Source organism: Silurus aristotelis (assembly GCF_946808225.1).
Source record: "Silurus aristotelis genome assembly, chromosome: 1".
In the NCBI taxonomy this organism is placed as follows: Eukaryota; Metazoa; Chordata; class Actinopteri; order Siluriformes; family Siluridae; genus Silurus; species Silurus aristotelis.
In genome coordinates, this window is record NC_139574.1 from 41,855,543 (window position 1) to 41,882,217 (window position 26,675).

At 38.3% G+C, this 26,675-nt stretch overlaps 2 protein-coding genes across 2 annotated transcripts in view; both read right to left on the reverse strand.

Annotated features, from left to right (window-relative positions):
- Nucleotides 1-26,675, reverse strand: part of LOC310724557 (eukaryotic translation initiation factor 4 gamma 3-like) — a 278,886-nt gene that overhangs the window by 172,714 nt on the left and 79,497 nt on the right. The gene's annotated exons all lie outside the window — the stretch shown is intronic.
- LOC310735356 (eukaryotic translation initiation factor 4 gamma 3-like) lies at nucleotides 10,662-11,852 on the reverse strand. The gene is made up of 4 exons (XM_083558033.1): nucleotides 11,661-11,852; nucleotides 11,224-11,577; nucleotides 10,982-11,127; nucleotides 10,662-10,781 (listed from the first exon to the last, which is right to left on the reverse strand). Exons 2-4 carry the CDS (start codon nucleotides 11,356-11,358, stop codon nucleotides 10,748-10,750), a joined length of 315 nt encoding a protein of 104 aa, XP_083414159.1. The 5' UTR covers nucleotides 11,359-11,577; nucleotides 11,661-11,852; the 3' UTR covers nucleotides 10,662-10,747.

Below are 26,675 nucleotides of genomic sequence, written 5' to 3' on the forward strand. Positions count from 1 at the left end.
AAAAACAACCTGTACATTTCTCACTTCCAGACAGTATTATGAGATGTTTATCTGCTGGAAGTTCATGTTTAATGCTGCATGTTTTATAGGATTTATGAGCTGGAAGAAATGTTTTTATATTGGTTTTGTTTTAAACGACTGGTGCATTTTTATCTTCTTTTTCCCCTCAACTATTAGGTTGAAACCACTTGTTTTTAAAATGCATTATTCACTAAATAAACATTAATGAAAACTGGATGATTTGTTTTTATTGAATGTAAAAATATTAATTTGAGGATAATTGAACTTAATGAATCGAATAGTTTTGGAATAAATGAAGACTTTACTGAACTAAACAGCACTGAATTCTCCTTTAAATCAACTTAAGTTTACTGAACTAAATACTGTTACTTATATGAAAATAAACCCGGTTTCTTGAACCCTGTTCGGTTTCAGCCCCACTTTTGGGCCTCACAGCTGAAATTGACCTTCCTGACTTTCAATGGTAAAAGTTCCTGACAACAGTGTGCTACATACACAATTTACATCTCTTTTGAAAGAACACACTTTGGGCTTTACATCATCCAAAGATGCTGAAGTTCCTTAGAAAAAAATGTGTACGTCATAAAACATATATTTTTTTTAAAATATATAAATACATGAATTCGGTCCTGAAGCAATCCAGAATAGTGACGGGTTAAAAGTCACATGTGTAATGAGTTTATATTTCAACTTTGAAGAAAATACAATAAAAACGATATTCCTATAAACATTATTCTGAGACTGTGTGTAGTCCTTTTCTCCCTCCGTCTGTTTGAGGAAAAGCAGCCTGATAACCAAATGTACTGGGAATAATAACATTCACACAATAAGCATAAGACTGGTATTTGAATATTAGAAAAACAGTAGAAGAAAAAAGTAATGAAAATAAAAGTAGCACAATGCTTCCTTCAGTGCCTCTGTGAATGATGGAGCACATCTGGACCTTCCTTTTATCCTTCCATTCTACAAACAGCACATCCTCTTCTCTCAGCCAGTGATGAGGCCTCGAGGAGCTTTTTTCAGAAGCTTGTTGGTGATGGTTTGAGGGTGTGTGGACTGAATTTTCCCACATGCCCAGATGTTATTTTTTAGGAGATCTCTAAACAGTGCTGGACTTGTGTAGAAGTCGTCAACGAACAGTTTGTAGCCCGTTCCCAACATCTTCTCATCAACAAGTGCCATGACAGATGGTCTACAGACTGGCTGGGGTGTAAAATCCTAATTCCACCTCTCTTTAGGTGTGTTGGGGGATACAACCAGTGAAGAGTGGGATTTTCTGTCTCTCACTCTTACTGGTAGAGCTGAAACAGGTGCTGAGTTTGGAGACTGCTTGAACCTCTTTTCTGGTTGATGGCTGGTGTGTGGAACCCACTTCTCCTCAGAAGATTCAACTAAATGGGAAAGACAAAGAAAGAAAAAAATAGCATTGTATATCAAGTACATACTTTTGTAGTAGTATGAAATCAGGAAGGGGGCAAACACTTTTTCACACCACTGTGTATATTTATTTGCATGTTTGTCACACTTTAATGTTTCAGATCATCAAACTAATTTAAATATTAGTAAAAGATACACAAGTGAACACGACATGCAGATTTTAAATGAAGGTTTTTATTATTGAGGGGAAACAAAATCCAAAATTACATGGCCCTGTGTGAAAAAGTGTTTGCCCCCCTGTTAAAACTGTGGTTTATCACACCTGAGTTCAATTTTTCTCACCACACACAGGCCTGATTACTGCCACACCTGTTCACAATCAAGAAATCTCTTAAATAGGACCTGCCTGACAAAGTGAAGTCGACCAAAAGATCTTCAAAAGCTAGACATCATGCTGAGATCCAAAGAAATTCAGAAACAAATGAGAAAGAAAGTAATGGAGATCTATCAGTCTGGAAAAGGTTATGAAGCCATTTCTAAAGCTTTGGGACTCCAGTGAACCACAGTGAGAGAAATTATTCACACATGGCAAAAACATGGAACAGCGGAGAACCTTCCCAGGAGTGACCGACTGACCAAAATTACCCCAAGAGCACAGCGACGACTCATCCAAGAGATCACAAAAGACCCCACAACAACATCCAAAGAACTGCAGCCTCACTTGCCTCAGTTAAGGTCAGTGTTCATGACTCCACCATGAGAAAGAGACCATTTAAAAACTGCATGTTCACTTGTGTTATTGTTACTTATATTTAAATGAGGTTGATGATCTGAAACATTAACGTGTGACAAACATAAAAAAATAAGAAATCAGGAAATTGCAGTTGCTCAGCTGGAGGTCACTTTGGAACAAAACCAGCATGGAGCTCCAGGATTCTCTAAATCAGTGTGAGAAAGAGAAGAAATGTGCAGCGCATCAGATAAATTAATGATCTTTTTCAGGAGAATACATTTGTCACTTTTTCCTACCTGTCAGAAAAATTCAACCTTCCTAAAACTCATTTTTTCCGATATCACCAAATTCGTGATTTTGTAAGGAACACATTCTCTCATTTCCTGCACCCACCTCCTAAACAAGAGATTGATCGAGTTTTAGAAACAAAACTTTGTAAGGGTACTGTCTCTAATATTTATAAAACTATTTTTTCATTCGTTGTTCAATCGGGATCTTCATCGCTTTCTAAAATAAAGAGTAACTGGGAATCGGACCTTAATTATAATTTCACGGATGAGGAATGGTCCAAGGCCCTTGGTCGTGTACATCCTCCTCTATATGCGCCCGTCATTCGTTAATACAGTTTAAATCATTGCATAGAGTGTATTGGACAAAGATCAAACTATCTAAAATTAACCCTGGTTTGGATCCAACTTGTGATCGTGTCGGCGGCTCCGGCTACTCTTTATCATACTTTTTGTCTTTGCCCAGCCTTGACCTCTTTCTGGACATCAATTTTTAAATCAATCTCTGAATACTTCATTTTAGATATTAAACCATGTCCCCTAATAGCATTATTTGGACTCAAGCCCACAAATCCCTCCTTGTCATCCTTACAATCAAACATGCTCGCCTTTTGTTTAATAGTAGCAGAGACTTATATTACTGAATTGGAAGAATCCTCACCCACCCAGTTCTTCTCATTAGATACATGACCTGTCTCAGTTTATTCAAATAGAAAAGATCAGATTTACATTACTTGGTATTACGGAAAAGTTTTACACCACCTGGCAACCATTCTTATCATATTTAAGAGAAAGAGGAAAATAAAATCCTGTTCTCTTTGTTTAGCATTTTTGAGCTCTTCCCCTTGTCCCTGACTTCTTGGTAGATGTAGAAAGGAGAAAGGAAAACATATATCTTTGAGAGTGTTAATGTACTTAGTATTAAAGTACTAATGTATCTTTTATTTTGTTTTATTTTATTTTATTTTTTTCTTTCTCCTGTTCTTGATGCTCACATTCATGATTGTGATTGTGTGTATAACTTAGAAAGAGAGAGACCAATTTCTTGTTGTTGGACTAAATTAACCACTGTTCCATTGTCTTTCTCGCCTGAGTGTCTTTCTCTTTGAAGTGCATCAATTAAAAAGTTGGAGAGTTGGATCATAATAATAATAATAATAATAAGAAGAAGAAGCCAAGTGATTTTGAAATGTTTTGCCGGTGTCTATGATGACTGGTGGGTCCATCTAATACACAAACGCCAAGTGTTCAAGGGAAGCAAATAGAAGCAAGACTGCTTCTATGCTAGAAGAACGATAGTGTTTTGAACTTCTCAGCAAACCGGTTCATTCTCCTGCTCTACTGAAACTGCGAATGTATGCAAAAGTGCAAACAGTGACCAAGAAGCTTTTTCCTGCGGTAGTTTCTGTAGTGTAGTGGTCATCACGTTCGCCTCACACGTGAAAGGTCCCTGGTTCGACACCAGGCAGAAACAAGGTTGTGATATTGAAGCTAGTGTTACATTCTTAGGCCTGTAAACTGTGTTACTCGACAGCATTAGAGAAATGTAGAAAACTTTATTTTATATTGTTTCTGTAGTGTAGTGCTTTAAGTGTTATTGCTGCTGTTTGAACTACAAAAATGTTCAAACAAGTTAAGTCTGTAACACACCTTTATCACATTGTCCACAACAAGAGGGGTCGCACTAGATCCACTCATGGTCAGCAATGTCTGAGATGGGAGTGAGGACTCTGGGATTGACTGAACACTTTTTTCTTCTTGGATTCAACCTCGGTGCCTCTCAGGATTTATGGAAAAGAAACACCTTTATGGAAAAAAAAAAGAGTGAGAGAAAGATTGAGAAAATGAACAACCTGAGATAGATATCAAATTGATACGTTTGATGAATCCAAAAAAGGTGTTGATAAAAACAGAATATTAGCGTTGGAGAAACTCCAGTGTTGATCGTAATTCCACTGGGTAGTGTATGTTAAAGCAGTAATAACTGCCAAACATCAGGCAGATGGAGGAGGTGAAGGTTGTGATGTGGTCGTTGACAATCTTCTTGTCGATGCTCAACATGAATGTCTCAGCAGTGAAGCAGGAGGAACCTGGGAATAATAATAAAAATAATAATTCAAACGTTTATTAACAGGGGCTTCAATGTCAGTTATATATATAATGCAGATACTTGAAACAAATTGGAGGATGAACGCTGCCAATATTGGTAGTAAACAAATACAAAATGGCTTAATAAAGTAATTAATGTGCCAAATAAAAATATTACATAAAAAGGAAAGTAATTATTAAACAATAAGATTGGAAATAAAAGGGAAAATTAAATAATGGTGCTAATTTTAAAATAAAACTGAAAATGATAAATATTGATCTGTCAATGTAAAATAAAATAAGTTGGTAAAGTTTCTTTTTTGGATGCTGTATTTGGCACAATAATTAATCAATTATGTATTTATTTCTTATTTTATTACCAATTAAGGCAGGAACTTGAGGGATTTAAGGACGTGACCTAAAGATAGTGAGGAGTTAATAATATTGAGAAGAGACTCACCAGCTGTATGTAACACTTCCTTCAATTTGTTTTTCTAATGCTATACATTTTTTCAGTGAAGAAATTCAAAAAGTCGTCACTACTAAACTGTGATGGAACACATTTTTCAGATCCCTGATTTGTAGTTAATTTAGCTACTGTACTGAAAAGGAACCTGGGATTGTTTTTGTTGTTTTCTATGAGTTTGCTCAGGTGTTCAGCTCTAGCAGCTTTTAGCGCCTGTCTGTAGCTGAGCATACTGTCTTTATACGCAATTCTAAATACCTCCAATTCAGTTTTCCTCCATTTTCTCTCCAGATTACGTGCTGTTCTCTTGAGGGCATGCGTATGACTATTATACCAAGGTGCAGGTGCTTGTTCTCTAAACTTTTTTAACCGGATGGGGCAACAGTGTCTAATGTGCTAGTGAGGATAAGGTCTATGTTGTTAGTCATTTCATCAAGATTATTATCAGTTATGGGTTTAGTGAGGAATTGAGATAAATCAGGCAGCTTATTTATGAATCTGTATTTAGTGGTCTGAACAATAGTCCTACCAAGTCGATAACGTGGTGAAACACGGCTAATCTGCTCTACCGGTAGTGTGTACAGTATGAGGTAATGGTCTGTGATGTCATCACTCTGAGGTAAAATATCTATATCAGTGACGTCTGCTCCGTGGGATATTATTAAGTCTAGTGTGTGGTTAAAACGATGAGTTGGTCTGGTGACGTTTTGTTTAACCCCAAAAGAGTTTAATAAGTCAACAAATAATAATCCTAGAGCATCGTTTACATCATCTACATGAATATTAAAATCTCCTACAAGCAGCACTTTATCATTGTGATCAAGAGGTCTGAAAGGAAACAAGCAAACTCTTGAAGAAAATCAGCGTAGGGTCCTGGGGGTCTGTACACGGTGACCAGAGCGAGTTTTCTATGCATGTCTGAAAGTACAACTTTAAGAACGAGCACTTCAAATGATTTAAAACTGAATCCTAATCTCTGACTAACATTAAGAGAGGCACTATAAATGGTTGCTACACCTCCCCCACGACCAGTCTGACGGGGCTCATGCTTATAAACATATCCTGACGGTGTCGACTCGTTTAGACCCATATAATCACCTGGTTTAATCCAGGTCTCAGTGAGACAGAGTGCTGAGAGATTATCTGTGATCATCTCATTTACAATCAGTGCTTTGGGTGCAAGTGATCTGATGTTTAAAAAAACAAACTTTACAACTTTTTGGTGTTTGTTTATCTGGCATTTTTCAGTTTTAACTGCAATAAGATTATTTCTGGATCTTGTGTATTTAATTCTTGGTTTTACTACATGAGGAATAGATACGGTTTCTATAAACTGGGCTGTGTGTGAACTTGTAACTATTTGGTTTGTTGTATAAATGTTCTCATAGTTGTAAATTTCCTGATGTCTTACCAGTCAGATGGTGTGAAGTATCCTAGAGATGTTATCTGATAGCACTGCTGCTCCAACTCTGCTGGGGTGCAGGCCATCAGGGCGGAAGAACCTCGGACGCTCCCAGAAACAGTTCCAGTTATTAATAAAGAGAAGTTTGTGCTCTCGACACCATGACTGTAACCATTCATTTAGTGCAAAGAGTCTACTAAACTTCTCAGCCCCTCGCTGGTAAGTGGGAAGAGGTCCTGACACTATGATCCTCGTTGTGGGTGATGTGCTGCGTACCGTCTCCACCAGGATCCTGAAATCCCTCTTTAAGATCTCCGTTTGCCTCAGCCGGGTTTTGTTCGTTCCGGCATGAAGAACAACCGCTGCGAAGTTCTCGTTCAGGATCGCGGGTACCTGCGCAGCGACATCGAGAACACGAGCACCAGGAAAACAGCGAGTGTGCACCTTACCTTTGTCTCCGGTAGCGCGGACATGCCGGACGATTGAATCTCCAAGAATCACAGTATGACGTTCCGTCTCGCGGAGAGGGGCGAAGCGGTTCTCGGTCGAGATCTCGAAGGCCGGTGGTGGTGGTGGGGGAGACGTCCTGGACCGGGGCTTGGCTCGTGTCTTCCACGTCATGACCTGCCCCAATCCTGCTGCCACCCAAAAAGATAAATAACTAACAACAATCTGCACTTACTTTATCTTTAATACGAATTTACAGTAAATATATTTAAATATGAATACATAAATAAAATATGAAAATAAATAATAATAAATTGTAAAATTCACACAACAAACAAATTAAATACATTTTTCAGTACACACACACACACACACACACACACACACACACACACACACACACACACACACAGCTGCATTAATACATTTAAATCGCTATCTCTCTGATCACACTTAATTCCTCCAGGATTAATTACAGGTTGGGTGACCTCTAACCTCTCGTGTGGTGCTGATGTTCCTCCTCAGAAGTCCGTCACATTTTTAAAAGCCCTCTGTAACAACCAGCCAAAAATATGCCGAGTCAAGCGATTAGATCAGACATAAACAATAGTATTTCAAAGCAATTTTCAAGCGAAATGATTTCATAAAATAACTATGCTGTCACTTTTACTCAGCTCTTCTATTATTATTACTCAAGTAGTAGAAAATCTACTGCCCACTGGATCCTGTTTGGTCCAGATCTTCCAGTGGAGTCTAAATCTAGTGTGCAGCCAACAGCTCACCTGCTCAGTAATGAAGTTGTTCCCATCCACGGTTTCAGGAAGAAAATCAGCCCAGCTCAGTTTAGAGTCCCTCCATAAGGCCTCCACTTCCTTTTGGCTCTAAAGTGAAGAAAAACACAGCAATGACTTGAACAAAAAAGAACCTTTTTCAACTAGTATGACAAAATACTTTCCTTTTTTCAGTCATATTCTATAGAAGATCTCACAGCTCACCATTTGTTTGCAGAGAAGGTTCAATATTTCTGCAAATAATATGCCGGCTCTTGCCACAGGAAGTAGTGGTTTGCTAAATTCACTGGAATTCACAAGAAATCAACAATTAAAAACAAACACCAACTTCCTTTCCAGCAAAAAATGTATATGTATAGTCTCAAATGTAACTGTAAATACATGAATAATTCTCTCAAAGAGATTCCTCCTTCCCGAAGCACAGGATTAACGAGCTCCGCTATGTACTGCCATACATAAGGAATGTCAATCGCCATATCATCTGCTATCTCGAGGGTTTCTGAGAACCTGTGTAAACAAGGATAGGTAAGAAAATGGGGGAAAAGAGAGCAAAAAAAAACACAGACAAAAGTCTTAATAAAGGATTCTGATTCTCATAAAATTCTCTAAAAAATGACCAAATGTAAACGCAAGCGTATTCATAATAATGCTAACAATAACCCCATTGGGTGTAAATATGTCATCAAGCTGTGGACATCTCATGACGCAGACAGTAGTGTCTCTGGCGCTAGTGGGAGACGGAGCTGTGTGGTGCAGGAATGTCACTCACCCTTTAAAAAACTGAGATGTGGAGAGGATCCCATCCTGCAGCAGCTGATGGAACAGATGACCCATGTGGTCACGTGTGATCTGGTTTCGCTCCAGCGTGGTCTCCACACCCACCAGAACAAAAACGTACAGCATCCCGCCCTGGTCCAGTTCCTTCACGCAATGCAAGGCCTCCGGCACACGAACCCACCACGATTATGTGACGCAGTAACACGATAATAACCGATGTGTATTCAACTAAATGTGATCATAAGACACTGCATGAGATCATTAGTTTGTAATCATTTATGTGTAGAAACTCCTCGATAATGGATTTAGAGCGTTTCTCCATTTCCTCCTCTGATAGCGCAGGCTTGTTTGTAGTCGAGTCTGGCACTGTGTCGAGTTTTACTGAAACACAAGAGACATGATGTGTCATGACTAAAAATGCTGATGCATTAAACTGAATTAAGTTTCAACAACAACACCTACAATCACAACCTGCTTTGAATATTTTCACAACATGAACACAGGAGAGAGCTGAAAAAGGACACAGACTACATTCACTACAGACTCACCTGATGCTCCGGATGTGGCTCTAGCGCTAGTTTCTCCATTGCAGCCGTTCTTCCAGTTCAGCCGTCGTCCCCCGAAATTCCGTCCCAAATAAATCTTATCATCTGTTGGTAACTACACACAAACACAATTCAGTTTAAATAACAACGCTTCTCATAAACCTGGTAGAAAAACGTGTACTTTAACAGATTGCCAGTTTTGAAGTAGAATTCCATAACATTACTTAAATTGTGTGAATTGTGTAACTCGAGTAATTCGAATACAAAAAAGCATCGAGGCAAATAACTTGGCTTAGTCTATTTAACTACACACAGAGCACCGCGTTTCCACACGGACCATTCTTACTGATGCACCCGCTAAACTCTGAACAGGTAACACAGAAGACGCTGCAGAATGAAAAATGGAAGAACAGGAGGAGAAAACAGCGAGGGCTGAGGAGAAGATCCAGGCCAAAGAAAACGGAAAATGTTTCAAAAGTTTTTTATTAAAAGAGGAATGAAGCAGCTCTCCTATAGCTCTAAATCCACAACATTTGGGGGATTTCTAACGCTTAGTTCAGGCAACTCTTAAAGGTTAATACTTTTCAACTACGTAAATCGTTTCACCAGCAGGTTTGAGTTCATCTACATCTCAAGCTTTAAATGCTGACTGAAATAGTTCAAGCTTGCATTTGAAAAGCATGTTTCTGCACATGTAAAGTCAGTACCTTGTTGATTTTAGGGATCTTGTTGGGGTCTATTGTAATGTTCATGCTCACAGTGTTCATGGTCTCATGACTTGGAAATACTGTAGAAGAAACAAGAAATAACAACAAAAAGTTGCAGTGCATTGGTTAAGTGCTGTGAAAAGAAAGGGGACTAAGCTGTAAAAAGGATTAGTCTAGAACACATATGCCCTCTATAACCTCGCCTATTCATGCCCATGGATCGTAGCTTTTCTTGAACTTTTCTTTACTCCTCCTGCTCCTCCATTTTGGTATCCATGTGGATATTTTCAATGGTCTTCGGTCCTTCTACAACTCTCCGTGATACCCAGTTGTGCTGAAACGAGGAATCGGACACGGCATTCACTGTTTTCTTATCATTTCAGTATGTACTACTGTTAAATATAAGCATGGATGCACATCTAGTAGGCAAACAAACAAGTTCACTGACCAGGCGCAGGTCAATGACATCATGGAGCATAAAGTGAACACGTGATGAGGTTTTTTCCCTTCACAATTCCTTCCATCTTTTTAAAGTACATATCCATTTGTACCTGAAGTAGGAATAAAATTAGGCAACAATTCAGCAGTCGTGCTCCAATACCTATTCTACTGTTCCAATAGTTCCAATAGAAGTACTTTAGGAAACATGTTTAATAGAAGATATTTACAGCTCTCAGACGTGACAAGTTGTTAAAAGCAGATGTTCACTGGCGTTTCATAAACATTTCATCAGTTACACTTGGAACAGCTGTTCGAATATTAAACAACAGGAAGCACACTATTTATGTAATATAGCTCTAGCAATTTCTCCAAGCCTCTTTGTATTGGTCTATAAATTATAAGCAAGTGCTCTGTTAACATGTGCAATGAAAATGCTCTACAATGGCGTCTTTGGTTGTTTACCTTGGCCTTCTTCAAGTCCATCTCGTTGCTGGCGGTCGTGAGGAGAATAGAGAGGCACTCGAGACTTTCCTAGTCATTTTGTTTCAGCAGTTTTACCACGCAGTTATAAATGATGGACTTGGGCAACATCCGCAACTTAAACAGCTCCCCGATGAACTTGACGTTACCCCTGGTTTTTCTGCGAGCTTTGTTTTTCGCCTCCTTCAGCTCGTCCTGAAGCCCCTCACGATTACTGGCCTGGAAAAGTCAATCATCATAAAAACTAAAAATCTGTTCAATTAAAAAATACAAATATTACACATGAAGATACCATAGAAATGTTACAGAAGGACAGGTTTAAGCCTGATAACAGATTATCCACTTGAAGCTTCATTTGCAAATTCAGTAGATTTTGATTTTATTCTGTGGGAAAAATGAAGAGAAAGCCCGATGTTTACTGAAACAGCTGCTTCCAGTTCCTGCTGTTTTTCTCAAGGACATCGTTGCTTGTTTTGTCCTTCTCAAACTCTTTCTGACACTGGTTTAGCAGCAGCATTCGAAAATTCACATTGCTTTTGGGTTTTTTGGCTATGGGCACATTTAACTAAAAAGAAAAATAAGAAGAAAATTCCACAGTTAGAATCACAAATAGGCTTAAATGCACTAAAACATAAAGAAGGAGATGTGATGTTTTACTTACCGCAGCCAGAGATTTACACATGATCCCGTACCCCACAGAGAAGTTGGGCTCATCAATGGCTTTCTCAAAAATCAGGTCGACGACACCCTTAAGTCGCTCCTCTGTGTCGATGTGGAGCTCTTTCACCTGCTTCATCAGCTAATTGAACATCTCTGCCGTCAGTTTGTTAAGGAAACCGCGCACCGTCCGGAAAAGCTCACGCAACCCACAACATCAGCACGACTGTATATAAATAATATCTGCATCCAGGTATGGGTGGAAGCCCCTCTGGCTTCTGCATACAATCAGGCATGAACTGGATGCTCAAAAGAAAGTCTCTACTATATTGTATCCTCTTATTCTCCATCTCTGGCTCTGAGAAAGAAACGAGCAAAAGCAGACATGAAAAGTAGTGAAAAACATGATGAAGTGTGCGAGTCAGAAGAAGTAGGTCTCACTGTGCATTTCATCCTCAGAGCTGGGCTCGGGTTCGTTCTTCGGCGGCTCGGCTTCCTGCGCTTCGATCTCATCTGCTGGTGTTTCTGCTGAAGCCAGATGCTCCACAATCACAGGAGACACACTGGAATTCTCGACTGTGGTTGAGACTGGCTCAAGGTCAAAGTCAGACTGCTGGAAAGCGAGCTCTGGCTTATCCTAACACACAAACACACCCAATTAATAATAAAACACCAGGATTACTGTGAATTTGTAGTGTAAATGTAGGTTTCACACATTCACCGAAGTGAACGACAGCATTTCTATCTTTATATATAGTTATTTAAAGAAATACTCCAGTGTTGGCACCTCAGTTTATATCTACAGTATTTGTAGTCCATGTGCAAAAACTACAACCAAGAGCTAACATGCCTCCTAGTTTATTGAGACGAGCAGAAAACGTTACTCATCACTCGATTACAATGAAAGTCAAAGGGCAGTTGTGGGAAAAAGGAAGGATTATGTGAGATTTTTATACGCCATTACCAAAAGATAATATTGCATATTGAAATTTAAAGATGTTTAATTCTTTTATTTGTAGAAAACGTATTTAAAAAGTACGGGTCTTATTTCTAAAAGTACGGATTTGTTCTTTTAGGCTACTTTTGTAGTCAACACCGTTTAACATGCACAACAGTTTAACAATTTGCAATACGTCTTAATTAAAACATGTTGGAAAATGCTGGACTACACGTTTAATTTAGTCACATTGTAAAAGATCTTGACCAATTAAAATCCAGTGCGGGGACAGCGACGAGCCCTAAACTCACCTCTCTGAGCGATCGGGAGTCGTCAGGACGAGGAGCTGTGTCTGTTTCGGCTCATCAATGGTGAATAGAGCAGAAGCTGGAACCTCTGGGGGCACGTGCACAGGCTCTGTTTTATCTGGCTTTGGTGTGACGGCTTGTGCAGGACCGGGCTCAGCTAAAGAGGTAGACTTTTCAGCGCCATCTAATGCAGCAGATTTTACTGAATAACTCTCAAGCTGTTCATCTGTAGACAACAGAGACAGTAGCAATTAAATCACAGACTAGACGAGTCAAAAATAAAAAATAAAAAAATAATTGAGGCTCATATACTCAGTAAATGAACCAGTACTGAAACAAAGAGTAAGCACACGCACCGTTTTCCTCTTCCTCTTGGTAGATGGATGTTGCTGCAGTGGAGGGACCATTGGGAATGGAGTCTGGTTGTACACGGCCTGATCATTATAGTAGAACATCCCTGCAGCCGACACTAATAAGAACAGTATCAGTTTCAATTAAAGACCAACATGTAAGCTGTGAGGATCATAACATCCTACAAGAAAACCAGGCTTTTTGTAAGGATGACTGGAAAGGCATGATCAACTTACCATTTGTTGGGGTAGTAGGTCCAGGGAGTACAGTGTAGCATGTATTGAATCCTGTGGGATGGACTGAGTACTGCTGAGGAGGCACCACATGTACTGGAGCACTGTAATAATACTGTAACACAAACAGCATATAAGTTTGGCATAAAAATCACAAAAATGCTAAAGCTATTTGAAGGTTAACGTAAACAGTATTTGAAACTTGCAGCTATAAAAGGACACACAGAGACAAATTCAGAGCACCAGGGTACACACATGACCCCTGACCTTTCTCACAACTACATCGAACAACCTCCAAGTCTCTACCTTGTCCCTGTGTGCCTCATTACATATAGCACAGTTAGGTATGGTAATGTGGGTGAAGTAATGTGGGTGAGATAAACTCAGGCAATGCAGGAGGGAAAGACAGGGCAGAGTGAGGGAGGAAGTGCAGGCCAGACAGGGGTGGGATTTTAAAGTCAGGCTAGGAAAGGTAGGTAGACCGTATTTCCTGATTAGCACACATTAGCATACAGATATCATTTTGGTCCAAACTCAGTAATGATTTCGTTCAAATAGAGTTAATAGAGTAAGTAGTTTCATTGATTTGTACAATTCTGATATACTTCATGAATAACCTTCACTCTGTTTAATCAAATCAGAGCCGTGTCCTTTTAGAGCGGTTGCCAGTTGCGCTCACATTCCTCTATATGGACATTCATTCCTCTTCGTTTAGTTCCCATAAAGACAGAGGAAGTGATCAAGGGGTTTACAAAATGAGGCCGTTTGGCTGCCATAAGTAAAATCTAAATGAACAGTGTGTTTAGGTGATGAGGAAGTGATGGACTTTAGTTTATTCTGTGTGAAAAACAGTGTGTGTTTGAACTGTACATTACCAGCATTTGTTCTTCTGGAGAACTCGCAGTCATGTTCACCACCACAGGAACGTAGGTCCCCGAATACTGTTGATTAGAACAACGTGAAAATGTCTGTCACTACATTTGACATCATATTTAATGTTCTCTCTTATACTTGCTCAATACAGATCTAGAACATATACAGAATATATATTTGTCAATATTTAGTGTAATTGAAGAAATGAGAATGCAATATTTCTGTATGTTGTTGCAGTTTTAAAGTGAACATTCCTACTGCAGTAAACAAACGTCTGGTCTCAACAACGGCCTTCGATTCAATAGTGGACTTACAATGTTTGCATGTTACTATGACAGCATGACATTTGACTATGACATTTCATTGGTGGATTAAAAAGATTGTTGCACCAATCAGGGATGCTACGTCTCAGAGATGGTGACGGCGCGACTCTACATGAGCTCCTGTAGTGTTTCTCTGTAGAAACACACACCCGGGTTAGAGGCGAGCGCCCCCTGCTGGACTTTTGTTCGGTAAGCTTTCCAGTCTATTGATTATTGCTGTTTGTTTCTTGTCTTTCTTCTATCTTAATGTGTACAGGCCACAAATACGTCGTTTTCCATGCTAAGAGCATTCTTTTATTCGTTGATCCATTCCCTGGTATTACTCGAAGCATTAGTGCCCCCGTATGGCACTCATCAGTATTACTGATCACTGCTAGTGATTGGAAGATGGCATCATTTCAGTGACTTGGTTCTTTAGATCATTTCGTTCCTTTGATCAGAAATAATATAAAATGGTACATTTCCAATAAGCAGATACCCATACACACGTCTACATACACGAACTCTGACATTAGTTCCAATAATGAAAATATGACAAGGCAGCTAAAAGACAAATGATGATAAACAGAATGAGTAGCTCACCCTCATCTCTTCTGGTCCGTATCGTTCATTCCTTAATTACGTGACTCCCATAATTATTGTAACAATAACATCAAGATTTGGACAAAAAAATAAAAAATACTCGCACAAGAAGATTCATGATATGAACCTTTTTATAAACCGAACAAAATAAAAATTCTTCCATGCAAATGCGTTAACACGATTAATGCTGTTGATAAGACCCAATACTTGAGGGACAAAATGTGCTTCCTCAAATCTCCACCTCCTCTTCACCTGGCATCCGTATCAGATCTCGAATCGGCCCATTTATCATTCCTTTCAGAAAATATACACAAAGTGCACGTCACAAAGTCGTGATTGTGAACATCACATCAGCTTAGATAACGTCTCATGTAAAAAGTCCACCGCTAAATCTTTCAATCGGACTGATTTGAATCGGAATGACAGGATCGCGGGTACCTGCACAGCGACATCGAGAACACGAGCACCAGGAAAACAGCGAGTGTGCACCTTACCTTTGTCTCCGGTAGCGCGGACATGCCGGACGATGGAATCTCCAAGAATCACAGTATGACGTTCCGTCTCGCGGAGAGGGGCGAAGCGGTTCTCGGTCGAGATCTCGAAGGCCGGTGGTGGTGGGGGAGACGTCCTGGACCGGGGCTTGGCTCGTGTCTTCCGCTGCTGCAGCATCCAGTGTCCGTGGGCCTGGGCAGAGAAACACGCGGAGTTGAGGTGCTGGAAGAGTTAGATTCAACCCGGGAATTTACCTGGGACGAGTGAGCGTCCGTCCGGGATGTTTCCAGCGCCGCTTTCCGCTCTCGCAGCTGGGCATCGAACGAGTTCTCACCTGTGCTTAAATGCAGACACACAAAAAAGGAGAGATAAAAAGTAAAGTTTGTTTAAAAACACAGTCAAACACAGGAAGCTACGTCACAGGAAGCCTGCAAGCAGAGAGTCTCCTTTCCACGTCATGACCTGCTCCCATCCTGCTGCCACCTAAAAAGATAAATAACTAACAACAATCTGCACTTACTTTATCTTTACAGTAAATACATTTACAAATAAATACATAAATACAATATGAAAATAAATAATAATAAATTGGCAATTCACACAACAAACAAATTAAATACATTTTTCACTACAAAGTCATTTTACTAAAAACAGATCTTTCTTGCTTTGTTTGTTGCAAAGTCATCAATTACATCATCGTTGCAAATCTGACCAGCACTTGTATGGTTGATGTTTATGACAGCGAGGCTGCTGAGGTGCTCTTGTGACATGGTGGGTCTCAGGTATCATTTGATTAGTTTCAGTTTTAAAAAGCTTCTTTCTGCTTCAGCTACAGTCACTGGAAGTGTAAGACAAAGTCTTGTGAAAAAAAAGCTTGTTCACGTGAAAGAAAAGTGTCAATGATTTTTTTTTGGCTTTTAAGTGTAGAAAAAGTTCAGAAAAAAACATAAGTCGAGTAAAATCTCAAACCAGAGGCAAATCTCATCTAATTAAGCCACAAGATCTTTTGCATGAAAGTTGTTTTAAAAAGATTTTCACTTTTTCTATCAGTAACTACACTAATAAAGGAGAGGTAGAGGGAAGATTTGAACAATTCATAACAGCCCCCCAAAATACTTATAATTCTTATTATTAATATCATAGCTGCAGTAACACACACACACACACACACACACACACACACACACACACACACACACACACACAGCTGCATTAACACATTTAAATCACTATCTCTCTAATCACACTTAATTCCTCCAGGATTAATTACAGGTTGGGTGACCTCTAACCTCTCGTGTGATGCTGATGTTCCTCCTCAGAAGTCCGTCTGCTGTCTGAAGTCTCAGCTCCACCCTCTTCAGGTCATCAGACTTCATCAGGGCTGTCAATTAAACACAACCTATGTTTATCTACACTTATGATACCAGGACGAGAAAAAAACCCTCTGAAGATGTTCTTCTTAAAGACTGAAATCCGTATCAGAGCTCTTTTATAGAAATATATATATGACTGTATAATGCTGCTGCCATTAGGACTTTATTTCACATCACATGAATCTGCTGCACTTGTGAGTGGATTTGATTCGGACTTTTCTGATAAGCGTCTCTAATAGATCAGTGTAATTATTATAATATTAACGCTTAGTGGCGTCTCACCGTCCAGACTACAATTATCTCATACATACAACTGAGCATATCATTTAAACTCACACCTAGAGGTCGACTGATACAGGATGACCAATATATGTTGCTGATTTCTTTTGTCCAATATGTTTGTCCAAATAAAATCTCTACAAATTTAAACCTATTTTGTAATGACACCGAATTGAAATAAAAAAATAAATAAATAATCTGTGTGACATGAACAACTCATATTTCTTGTCCACTTATTACACTATTTATAACTTTTAGAATAAACTTTAAAAACTGGACCAATATAAAGTTTGTTCACAAACTTTTACTAAACTGAGTTTATTTATATGATCATCACCATTCATTACATCGCATTACCTCTGTCTTTGTCCCGCTTTTCTTCTTCTACACTTTTTCTTCTTTTTTATTTAATTTGTATTGTTTTCCAGCACAGTAATGTGATGAATGTAAATAATGTTATGTTTGCATCATTATGCTATAAAACACATATTATCCCATTAAGTTCGGAGCATGCGCAGAAAGAACCGGAAACATGACTGCACAGCGTTTTTTACTCGTTTACTCTGCACACTGCAAACACACCCACATGCAGCACGAGAGTGCCCTCTAATGGCTATCAAATATTATACCATTAATGCAATTTTACCAATGTCACTATGACCATTATTAATTTAGGGGCTTCAGGAAAGTCTGCAAAGGAAACAAAACTATACCAACCTTTTCCGTTTGTCTGAATCGTTGCACGAAACACATTAAAAAAATCCGAAAACACAGCGACAAGTCAGACAAACCGGAAAAGGTAGGTATAGTTTTGTGAATGGAAACTTAGCAATCATTGGAGAAGACACCTGTCATTCACCTGTATATCTTGACTGACAGGTGTCTTGTCCAATGATCGGTAAGTTTACATTCACAAACTATACCTACATTTTCCGGTTTGTCTGACTTGTGTTTTCGGATTTGTTATTTTGTTTTCGGATTTGTTAATCTCTTTTGCACTTCTCACACACACACACACACACACACACACACACACACACACACACACACACACACACACACACACACACACACACACGTGCTCAGCTCTGCTCGGTGTCTTTCTCCTTTTTCTCCTCATCACCAGTCACTAAAACAGAGCACACTGATTAGTCCCATCAGCCACAGATCTGCTTCTCACCGCTCGTTTCCCCCCGGCTCCACCCTCCATTCACCAACCGCCGCTCGTGCACGCACCCGCTGCTCCATCCAGCAGTAGTGTTCAGGTGTTGTGAGGTGAATCCAGTGTTAACCCTGTCAGAATAACTGCTGAAAGATCATCCACTTTCTTGTGCCAATCCATGCGATTAATTATAAAGTACAGATGTTTAAGTGAATCAGGTTCTGCCCCACATTAACTGTCAGCTATATTGCTTTCAGAGCTCAAAATGAACAAAGCACTAAAGCTGCAAGAAAATACCTCAACTTCAGTTTCTGTCAAATTCCTTTTCTTTAAGGACATCAAACATCACTGACTTTACTAAAGTGGATTTCAAGAAAAAAATACCATCATTGAATGCTCTCTGTGATGAAGAGACATTAGACATGATTGAAATTCAAAATCTTTATTTATTTAATAGTGTTTATTGTGTCTCGCTGTAGTGAATGTGTTCAGACTCTCTGTTTCGCTTGTCTTCTTATTTTTTTTCTATTTCTCCTTTTCTTTTGAAGGTTTTTTTGTCTCAGCTGAGCAACAATTTCCTCCCATCGCTCTCGGACTCTCATATAATGTTCTGTTTTATTCTCTGAAGTTTTCTTTTCTTCCTCACAGAGATTCTGGGTATCCTGGAGCCCCCTGTTGGTCTGAAGCTGTAAGTTGTTCCTCTCCTCTATGTCAAGTTTAGTTTTCTCTCTTTCGTCCTCTTGTTTTTCCTCAAAATCCAATGTGGGCTCAAACTGAGCAACACGTTCCTCCAGTCGCTCTTTCTCTCTGATCAAATGATCACTCTCCTGCTCTGCACTATTTTTCACTTTCTCACAGTGATTCTGAGTATCCTGGAGCTCCATGGAGGTCTGTTCCAAATTTACCTCAAGCTGAGCAACATGTTCCTCCACTTTCGTTTGTTCTCTCGTCCAGCTCTCTCTCTCACAGTCTACAGTTTTCTCCAGTTCCACATTGATTTCCAGGGAAGACTGGAGCTCCATGGTGGTCTGATTCAAAATAAATTCAAGCTGAGCAACATGTTCCTCCAGTTGTTTTTGTTCTCTCACCCAGCTCTGGCTTCTCTTAGTTATGTCCTGTTCCTGCTGCTTTCGCTCAGAAGCCAAAGTAGCCTCCAGCTTTTGCACCGTCTGTAGCAGAACGGCTTTCTCTTCTTTCTCTTCTGTTATCTTCTCTATCATTAGAAGAGAAAATGCATCCAACTCTTTCTCTACTTTCTCCATGAGTTCCAGCTTCTCCTTCATTTCAGCAATCTGCTTAGTTTTCTTTGTTCTTCTGCTTTGAAAAAACTTTCTCAACCTTCTGAAGAGCTCCATGTTTATGCCTCTTTACTCACACGCAAAAACCTCGGAAATGAGAGAAACAGAGACGCGTTCCCAATTATAGACGTTGCCTTACTGTGACGTCACAGGGAGATGCCCCGCCCTCCGTCTGTGACGTAACCCGGTCTCTCTTAAAACTATGCGCATGCGCACATTACAGAAGTAAAGAGCGGATAAAATATCATGTCTTCACAGCTTTTCTGTTGTTTCTGAGAGAAGAGCGATATTACAGTCATTAATAAGATAAAAACGGCTGTAAACTGTGTATAAAGCGAGTGAATCCGAGTTGAGAACCGGAAGTTGACCGGAGTGACTCTATGAATGTTGCAGAATCATAAATGACCAGTAGGTGGCAGTGTGATGTGTATTAGAGCTCACTGTCACAGCAGGTAATTAGAAGTAGTGGAGCTCTAATGACGTCATTAATAGCGAGGACAAGACACACAGCAGTTTGGGATTCTTTTATTGACTTTATTGATTAATTGATTTGGAGTATGATTGTGTTTCTGATTAAAGTAAGTTCATGTGTATGGAGTAAAAACAACCTGTACATTTCTCACTTCCAGACAGTATTATGAGATGTTCATCTGCTGGAAGTTCATGTTTAATGCTGCATGTTTTATAGGATTTATGAGCTGGAAGAAATGTTTTACTTTTAAATGTTTTCTTTTAACCAACTGGTGCATTTTTATCTATATGCTTCAGATGAGTTTTATAAAAAACACATTTTTACTTTTAAAAAATTAAATGTTATTCTGAGTGAAACCAATTGTTTATTAAATGCATTATTCACTAAATAAACATCAATGAAAACTGGATGATTTGTTTTTATTGAATGTAAAAATATTAATTTGAGGATAATTGAACTTAATAAATCGAATAGTTTTGGATTAAATGAAGTCTTTACTGAACTAAACATCACTGAATTCTCCTTTAAATCAACTTAAGTTTACTGAACTAAATACTGTTACTTATATGAAAATAAACCCGGTTTCTTGAACCCTGTTCGGTTTCAGCCCCACTTTTGGGCCTCACAGCTGAAAATGACCTTCCTGACTTTCAATGGTAAAAGTTCCTGACAACAGTGTGAGATTCCTATAAACATTATTCTGAGACTGTGTGTAGTCCTTTTCTCCCTCCGTCTGTTTGAGGAAAAGCAGCCTGATAACCAAATGTACTGGGAATAATAACATTCACACAATAAGCATAAGACTGGTATTTGAACATTAGAAAAACAGTAGAAGAAAAAAGTAATGAAAATAAAAGTAGCACAATGCTTCCTTCAGTGCCTCTGTGAATGATGGAGCACATCTGAACCTTCCTTTTATCCTTCCATTCTACAAACAGCACATCCTCTTCTCTCAGCCAGTTTGTTGACGACTTCTGTAGAACAGTTTGTAGCCCGTTTCCAACATCTTCTCATCAACAAGTGCCATGACAGATGGTCTACAGACTGGCTGGGTTGTAAAATCCTTATTCCACCTCTCTTCAGGTGTGTTGGGGGATACAACCAGTGAAGACTGGGATTTTTTGTCTCTCACTCTTACTGGTAGAGCTGAAACAGGTTCTGAGTTTGGAGACTGCTTGAACCTCTTTTCTGGTTGATGGCTGGTGTGTGGAACCCACTTCTCCTCAGAAGATTCAACTAAATGACTGTTGGAGCTGCTATCATGGGCCCTCAACTGCTCAGTTGTATGAATGAGATGATTATAACATAACATAGGGAATTGTTCATTTAGTTATAATTTTTTCTATAAAACTTCATTATAATGAAAGTAATATCTAATAATGTGTTAGTAATAATAATAATAATAATAATAATAATAATAATAATAATAATAATAAATCTGATAATAATGTTATTAACAGTGTAACAATAACTCAAAAATGTCGGTTCACTGGTTTCGGTTCAATTGAGTCTGAATCGAAAGATTCACTGGTAAATGACTCGATTCCACAGTTCTAACAAAATCTGTAACATAAAACATTTTGTCTCCTTAAAAATATTTCTTTCAGCAGTCTCACTCAAGAAAAAGAAACTTTTGTTCAGCAGCTGGTCAGAAAGTTCCTTCTCTGTTCCTGGGTTAGTTTGAGGGGTTCACCTCACTCAGCTTCGTCTCCGTGGTTTGGCTCGTCATCTTACATCATCGTCTCATTGTAATGAACGGTGTTCCAGCATGAAAAAACCCTGACCTGCATATATACAGACAATAATCAGTTCCCAAACATCTCAACATTCACTTTTTCTAGTTCAATAACAGAACAAATAGCATTCGTACAGTTCAGAGTCTGATTTGAGTATTGTTCAAGTTTTCATTGGATTCTAATATGTTTGATTGAGTTCTTGCATGTAGATGATAATAAATTTAATTCTAACTTCATGCAGGTTCTCAACATAAAGACTGGATTTTATATATAAAAAAAAAACCTTTTGACAAAATAAATTGTTTCAATGTTATTAAATCTGTACTCATTATTTCTACATTATTTATTACATTAATTTTAATCAGCTGATTTAATCAACAGTTTTAAGTTTTAGACAGTTTAATATTATTAAGAAAAATATCTTGCTTTGTAAAAGATCAGCATCACATATAACTAGACAACAAAACACTATTAATAATATTTGTACAGAATTAAGTAAAAAGAAAGTCCTAACAGGGCCACTAGAGGGCAGTGTGAGACTGACATCTGACAACCAACTGCAGGTATTATTATTATTATTATTATTATTATTATTATTATTATTATTATTAATATTAATATTAATATTATTATTATAGTTTTGGGGGGATTTATGAATGTTTCTTGCTTTGATCAACAGGATCAGTCCAGACCAGTTTTATTGTTTAAGCAAAACCAATTATTAGGAATTTATTTATTTTATCACTTTGGGTTTCATAAATGTGTAAATCTGCATATAATAATAATAATAATAATAATAATAATAATAATAATAATAATAATAATAATACAAATTAATCATTATGAAAAAATAAATGTGTAAATGTAGACCTTTATGTACTAAAGCACCTCAATGCAATAAAGTATTACATTCTAAAGTCCAGCAAACTCGACATGGGAGTCAATTCCTTGTAGCATTTTCTTGAACTTAGTTTGCAGGAGAAAATCTGGTTTTGTTGAAATAACAGGTAAACAGATGATAACTGGATAAATAACTAATGAATAAATGCTTCATCCAGCTCATTAACATGCAAACTGATGATGAGTTCCATCACCTGCTGTATGAACCTGAACAGAATCCACATTGTATTTCTAGTTGGAGATGCTGAGATTCTCTTTTTATTGAAATCTTTTGATTTAAACAGCAGGATGAGTTACTAAAGCTGAGCTTTTTCTCTCATTGAGACGTGAATTCTGCAGGACTGCTACTGCAATTTTTACATGAGATGCGATAAAATCGTCCACCTACAGAACCTACAGAAACCCAACGTAACTTCATGTAACTCAGCGTAACTTCCACGGAGGAGTCTCCCCCGTTTGGGTGGAGGAGGAACTGCTACAGTTTAGAGCCTGATTTGAGGTCAGAGCAAGTTGAGTTGTAACATGTAAATAGTACATTTAATAAATTTAGTTCCACCTTCATGCAGGTTCTCAGCATAAATAGTGAATGAACCACATCTAACTCAAAAAGACCGGTGTCTAAATAATTTTGACCACAAAGTGTGAATCAGCTGAAAAGCCGCAGCTTCAGATCAGTCGCTTTTCCACACTGAGGTTAAGGCCACATCTTGAAAATACACGATTATGCAGCCGCACTTTGTGTTGCAGGTCTAATCGTACACGTATGGTACGGGTGGTGGGAGCGGTCAAAATAGATGTAAAGACGCTTCAGAACGGCGTTTCCGTTTAGAAACAGAAAAATCTGTGCATTTTATTCACCATATTCAAAAATCTTTTTTAGGTTTGCTCAATCTTTCAAATAATTTTCATTTAGACTCTTCCTGTTTATTATATTCTTATTTAAAATGTAAGTTATTTTACTGCAGAGTTTTTAAGAAAAGTAAAGGCAAAATCACTCTAAACCTCAATGCATTTTTATGATGTATACCAACAGATAGCCTGCACCTTTTGATCTAAGTAGGCGTGGAGGATCATACTGGTACAGAAGTTCACTCAGATACTGCGGTGCCAGACCGTTAAGTGCTTTATACATCAGTAGTAGTATTTTATAATCAATGTGAGATTTGATTGGGAGCAGTGTAGACTGATTAAAACAGGGGTGATGTGGTCATATTTCCTAGATCTAGTGAGGACAAGGTCTTTTACAGCCGTACACGCTGAAACAGAAACACCATCCAGAGATGCTACGGAATCAGAAAGTTTACTTCTAGCTGCATGTGGTCCTAGTAAAAGTACTTCCGTCTTATCTGAGTTGAGCAGAAGAAAGTTATCGAGCATCCACTGTCTAATGTCCTTTACACACTTCTCAACATTGTTAAGCTGATCTCTCTCATCTGGTTTTGCTGAAATATACAGCTGTGTATCATCAGCATAGCAATGGAATCTAATACCATGTTTATGAATAATTTCAAGAGGCAGCATATATAAAGAGAAAAGCAGAGGGCCTAAGACAGATCCTTGAGAAACACCAAACTTTACCTCAGAGAGTGTGGAGAACTCACCATTTACATCAACAAACTAATAGCGATCAGTCAAATAAGACCTGAGCCAAGAGAGAGCTGTTCCCTTTATTCCAACAACGTTCTCAAGTCTAGCAAGTAGTATAGTGTGATCAATGGTGTCAAAAGCTGCACTGAGGTCGAGCAAAACAAGTAAAGAGACAAAACCCTGATCAGAGATTAATAACAGGTCATTTACCACCTTAACTAGTGGTAAAGTCTGTGCTATGATGAGGCCGAAATCCTGACTGATACATTTCAGAAATGTTATTAATAAGTAGGTGTGAGCAGAGCTGCTGTGCTACAACCTTTTCTAAAAAATCTTTGGATATACAGGGGAGCTTTGATATTGGTCTGTAGTTGGACAGATTTAGGTACATAACCAGTGCTAATTGAAGAGTTTATTATTTTTAAAACAGGTTCAATTACCTCTGGAATTATCTGTTTAAGGAAACTTGTAGGCAAGGGATCGAGAATGCAGGTTGATGATTTTGATAAGGAAATAAATGAAATTAATTCATTCTCATGAATAGGACTGAAGGTTTGTAATTGACTAAACTTTCTTTCGGCTTCTCCCGTTAGGGGTCGCCACAGCGGATCATCCGCATGTTTTGATTTGGCACATGTTTTCACGCTGGATGCCCTTCCTAACACAACCCTCCCCAATTTATCCGGGCTTGGGACCAGCACTAAGGCTTGTGCAACCTTAATGGCTGCGGTTGGTTCCCTGACCGGGGATCGAACCCAGGCCGCAGCGGTGAGAGCTTCGCATTCTAACCACTAGACCACCAGGGAACCTGAAGCTTTGTAATTGATTGTCTGTTATAATTACACTGATGTCTACAGGGTTACTTGTAAAATAATTTGGATTTATATTAATCGTCTGGATTTCTTGCCTGATGTTTTGAACTTTATTATTAAAAAAGTTCATGAAATCATTACTACCTAATGATGGTGTGCATGTGAGTGCAGTGCTTTTATTTCCTGTTAATTTTGCTGAATAAAAATCTAGGATTATGTGTTTTATATTTATCTCTATGAGAGGCTAATGATCCAAAATCTGGTCCCAGGGCCAAATGCAGCCTGCAAACAGATGTTAATTGGTCCTTGGTTGCTTATAAGAATGTATGATGTATGGAAGAGATGAGCAGCAGCATAATTCAGAGCAAGAAAATAAAAAGCAGTAAAAGAGGATAAAATGTTTTTTCTTTGGATTTTGGTGAGTACACAGTTTGTCATGTGTAAAAATGGTTGTATATGAAATTAGATGTGTACTGATGTCATTGTGTGAGAGAAAATGCAAACTCAGATCTTGAACAATGGGATTCTGGTGAGTTTTGTGGTATTAAAAGGTAAAGATGTGTGTTGGTTGATCAGTAACGTGTATATGAGTCTGAACTGTTCATATTGTGCGATAATGACGATGAGGAACTGTTTAATTAGCGTCGTGTGACTGAGTGTCGAATGATAGTGGAAATAGTGGAAACCAGTGAACCGACTCTTCTGGACTTTATTATTTAATTAATAAACTCTTTTGAACCGAGTTACTTGAACTGATTCAAAGGAGTCAAAATTACTGAACCAAATCTTTTTTTAACTGAATTGATTAAACTGAACGGATTAAATTATTTAAATAAACTTATTAAATTCAATTGTTATTTTGTAATGTTTTGAATTCCAAATATTTATTTTTGATGTTTTGTAACTAACTGAGGTGGTCAGAAGTTATATTTAAACAGTAGATGTTATAAGGCTGCATTCGAACTAAACTTTTTGCAGCAATCGATAGTTTTGATCAGTTTAACTTCTGTTCATGTTCAAATTATTTCAATCAGAACCTTTATTTTACTATCATTTACTTTTGTCACATTTTCCCAACATTTTATCAAGTGGATTTTAATTCTTAGTTACGATTTAAATGAAGTCCAACACTTTAATAAAAGACACAAAACACACACAATATTAAAATATAAAATTTTTATTAAATATTACAATAAACATTGATGTTTTGTCCTTTATTATATGTATGGCATGGCTGAATCTAAACCTGCACAGAGCTTTGTAGATTGTTGCTCTCCAGTGCTGCCATTTCCTGTTCCTCATGAATTATTGAGGAATCTGATTATAAAGCGAGTGATGTTTTGTTTGGTCTTTTGTTTCTTCTTCCATTCACTCTCAAACTCCAAAGTCGCTCTCATTCTTTCATCAAATGATTTCTCTCGTGCTCTGCCCTCTTTTTCTCTTCCTCACAGTGGTTGAGGAAATCCTGAAGCTTCTTGGTGGTTTGGAGGTGTGAGGTAATCATTTTCTCCAGGTCGTGTTTGGCCTTCACTTTTTCTTTCCTGAGTTTATTTTGCTCAGAATGCAAAGTGTCCTCTCGCAGAGCAAGACGTTTCTCCAATTGGTCTCTGTCTCTCATCAAATTATCGTTCTTTTCCTCACAGTGATTCAAGCAATCCTGAAGCTCTCTGATGGTCTGGAGCTGTAACTTGTTCCTCTCCTCCATGTCTAGTTTGGCCTTCTTTTCTTTTCTCAAAAT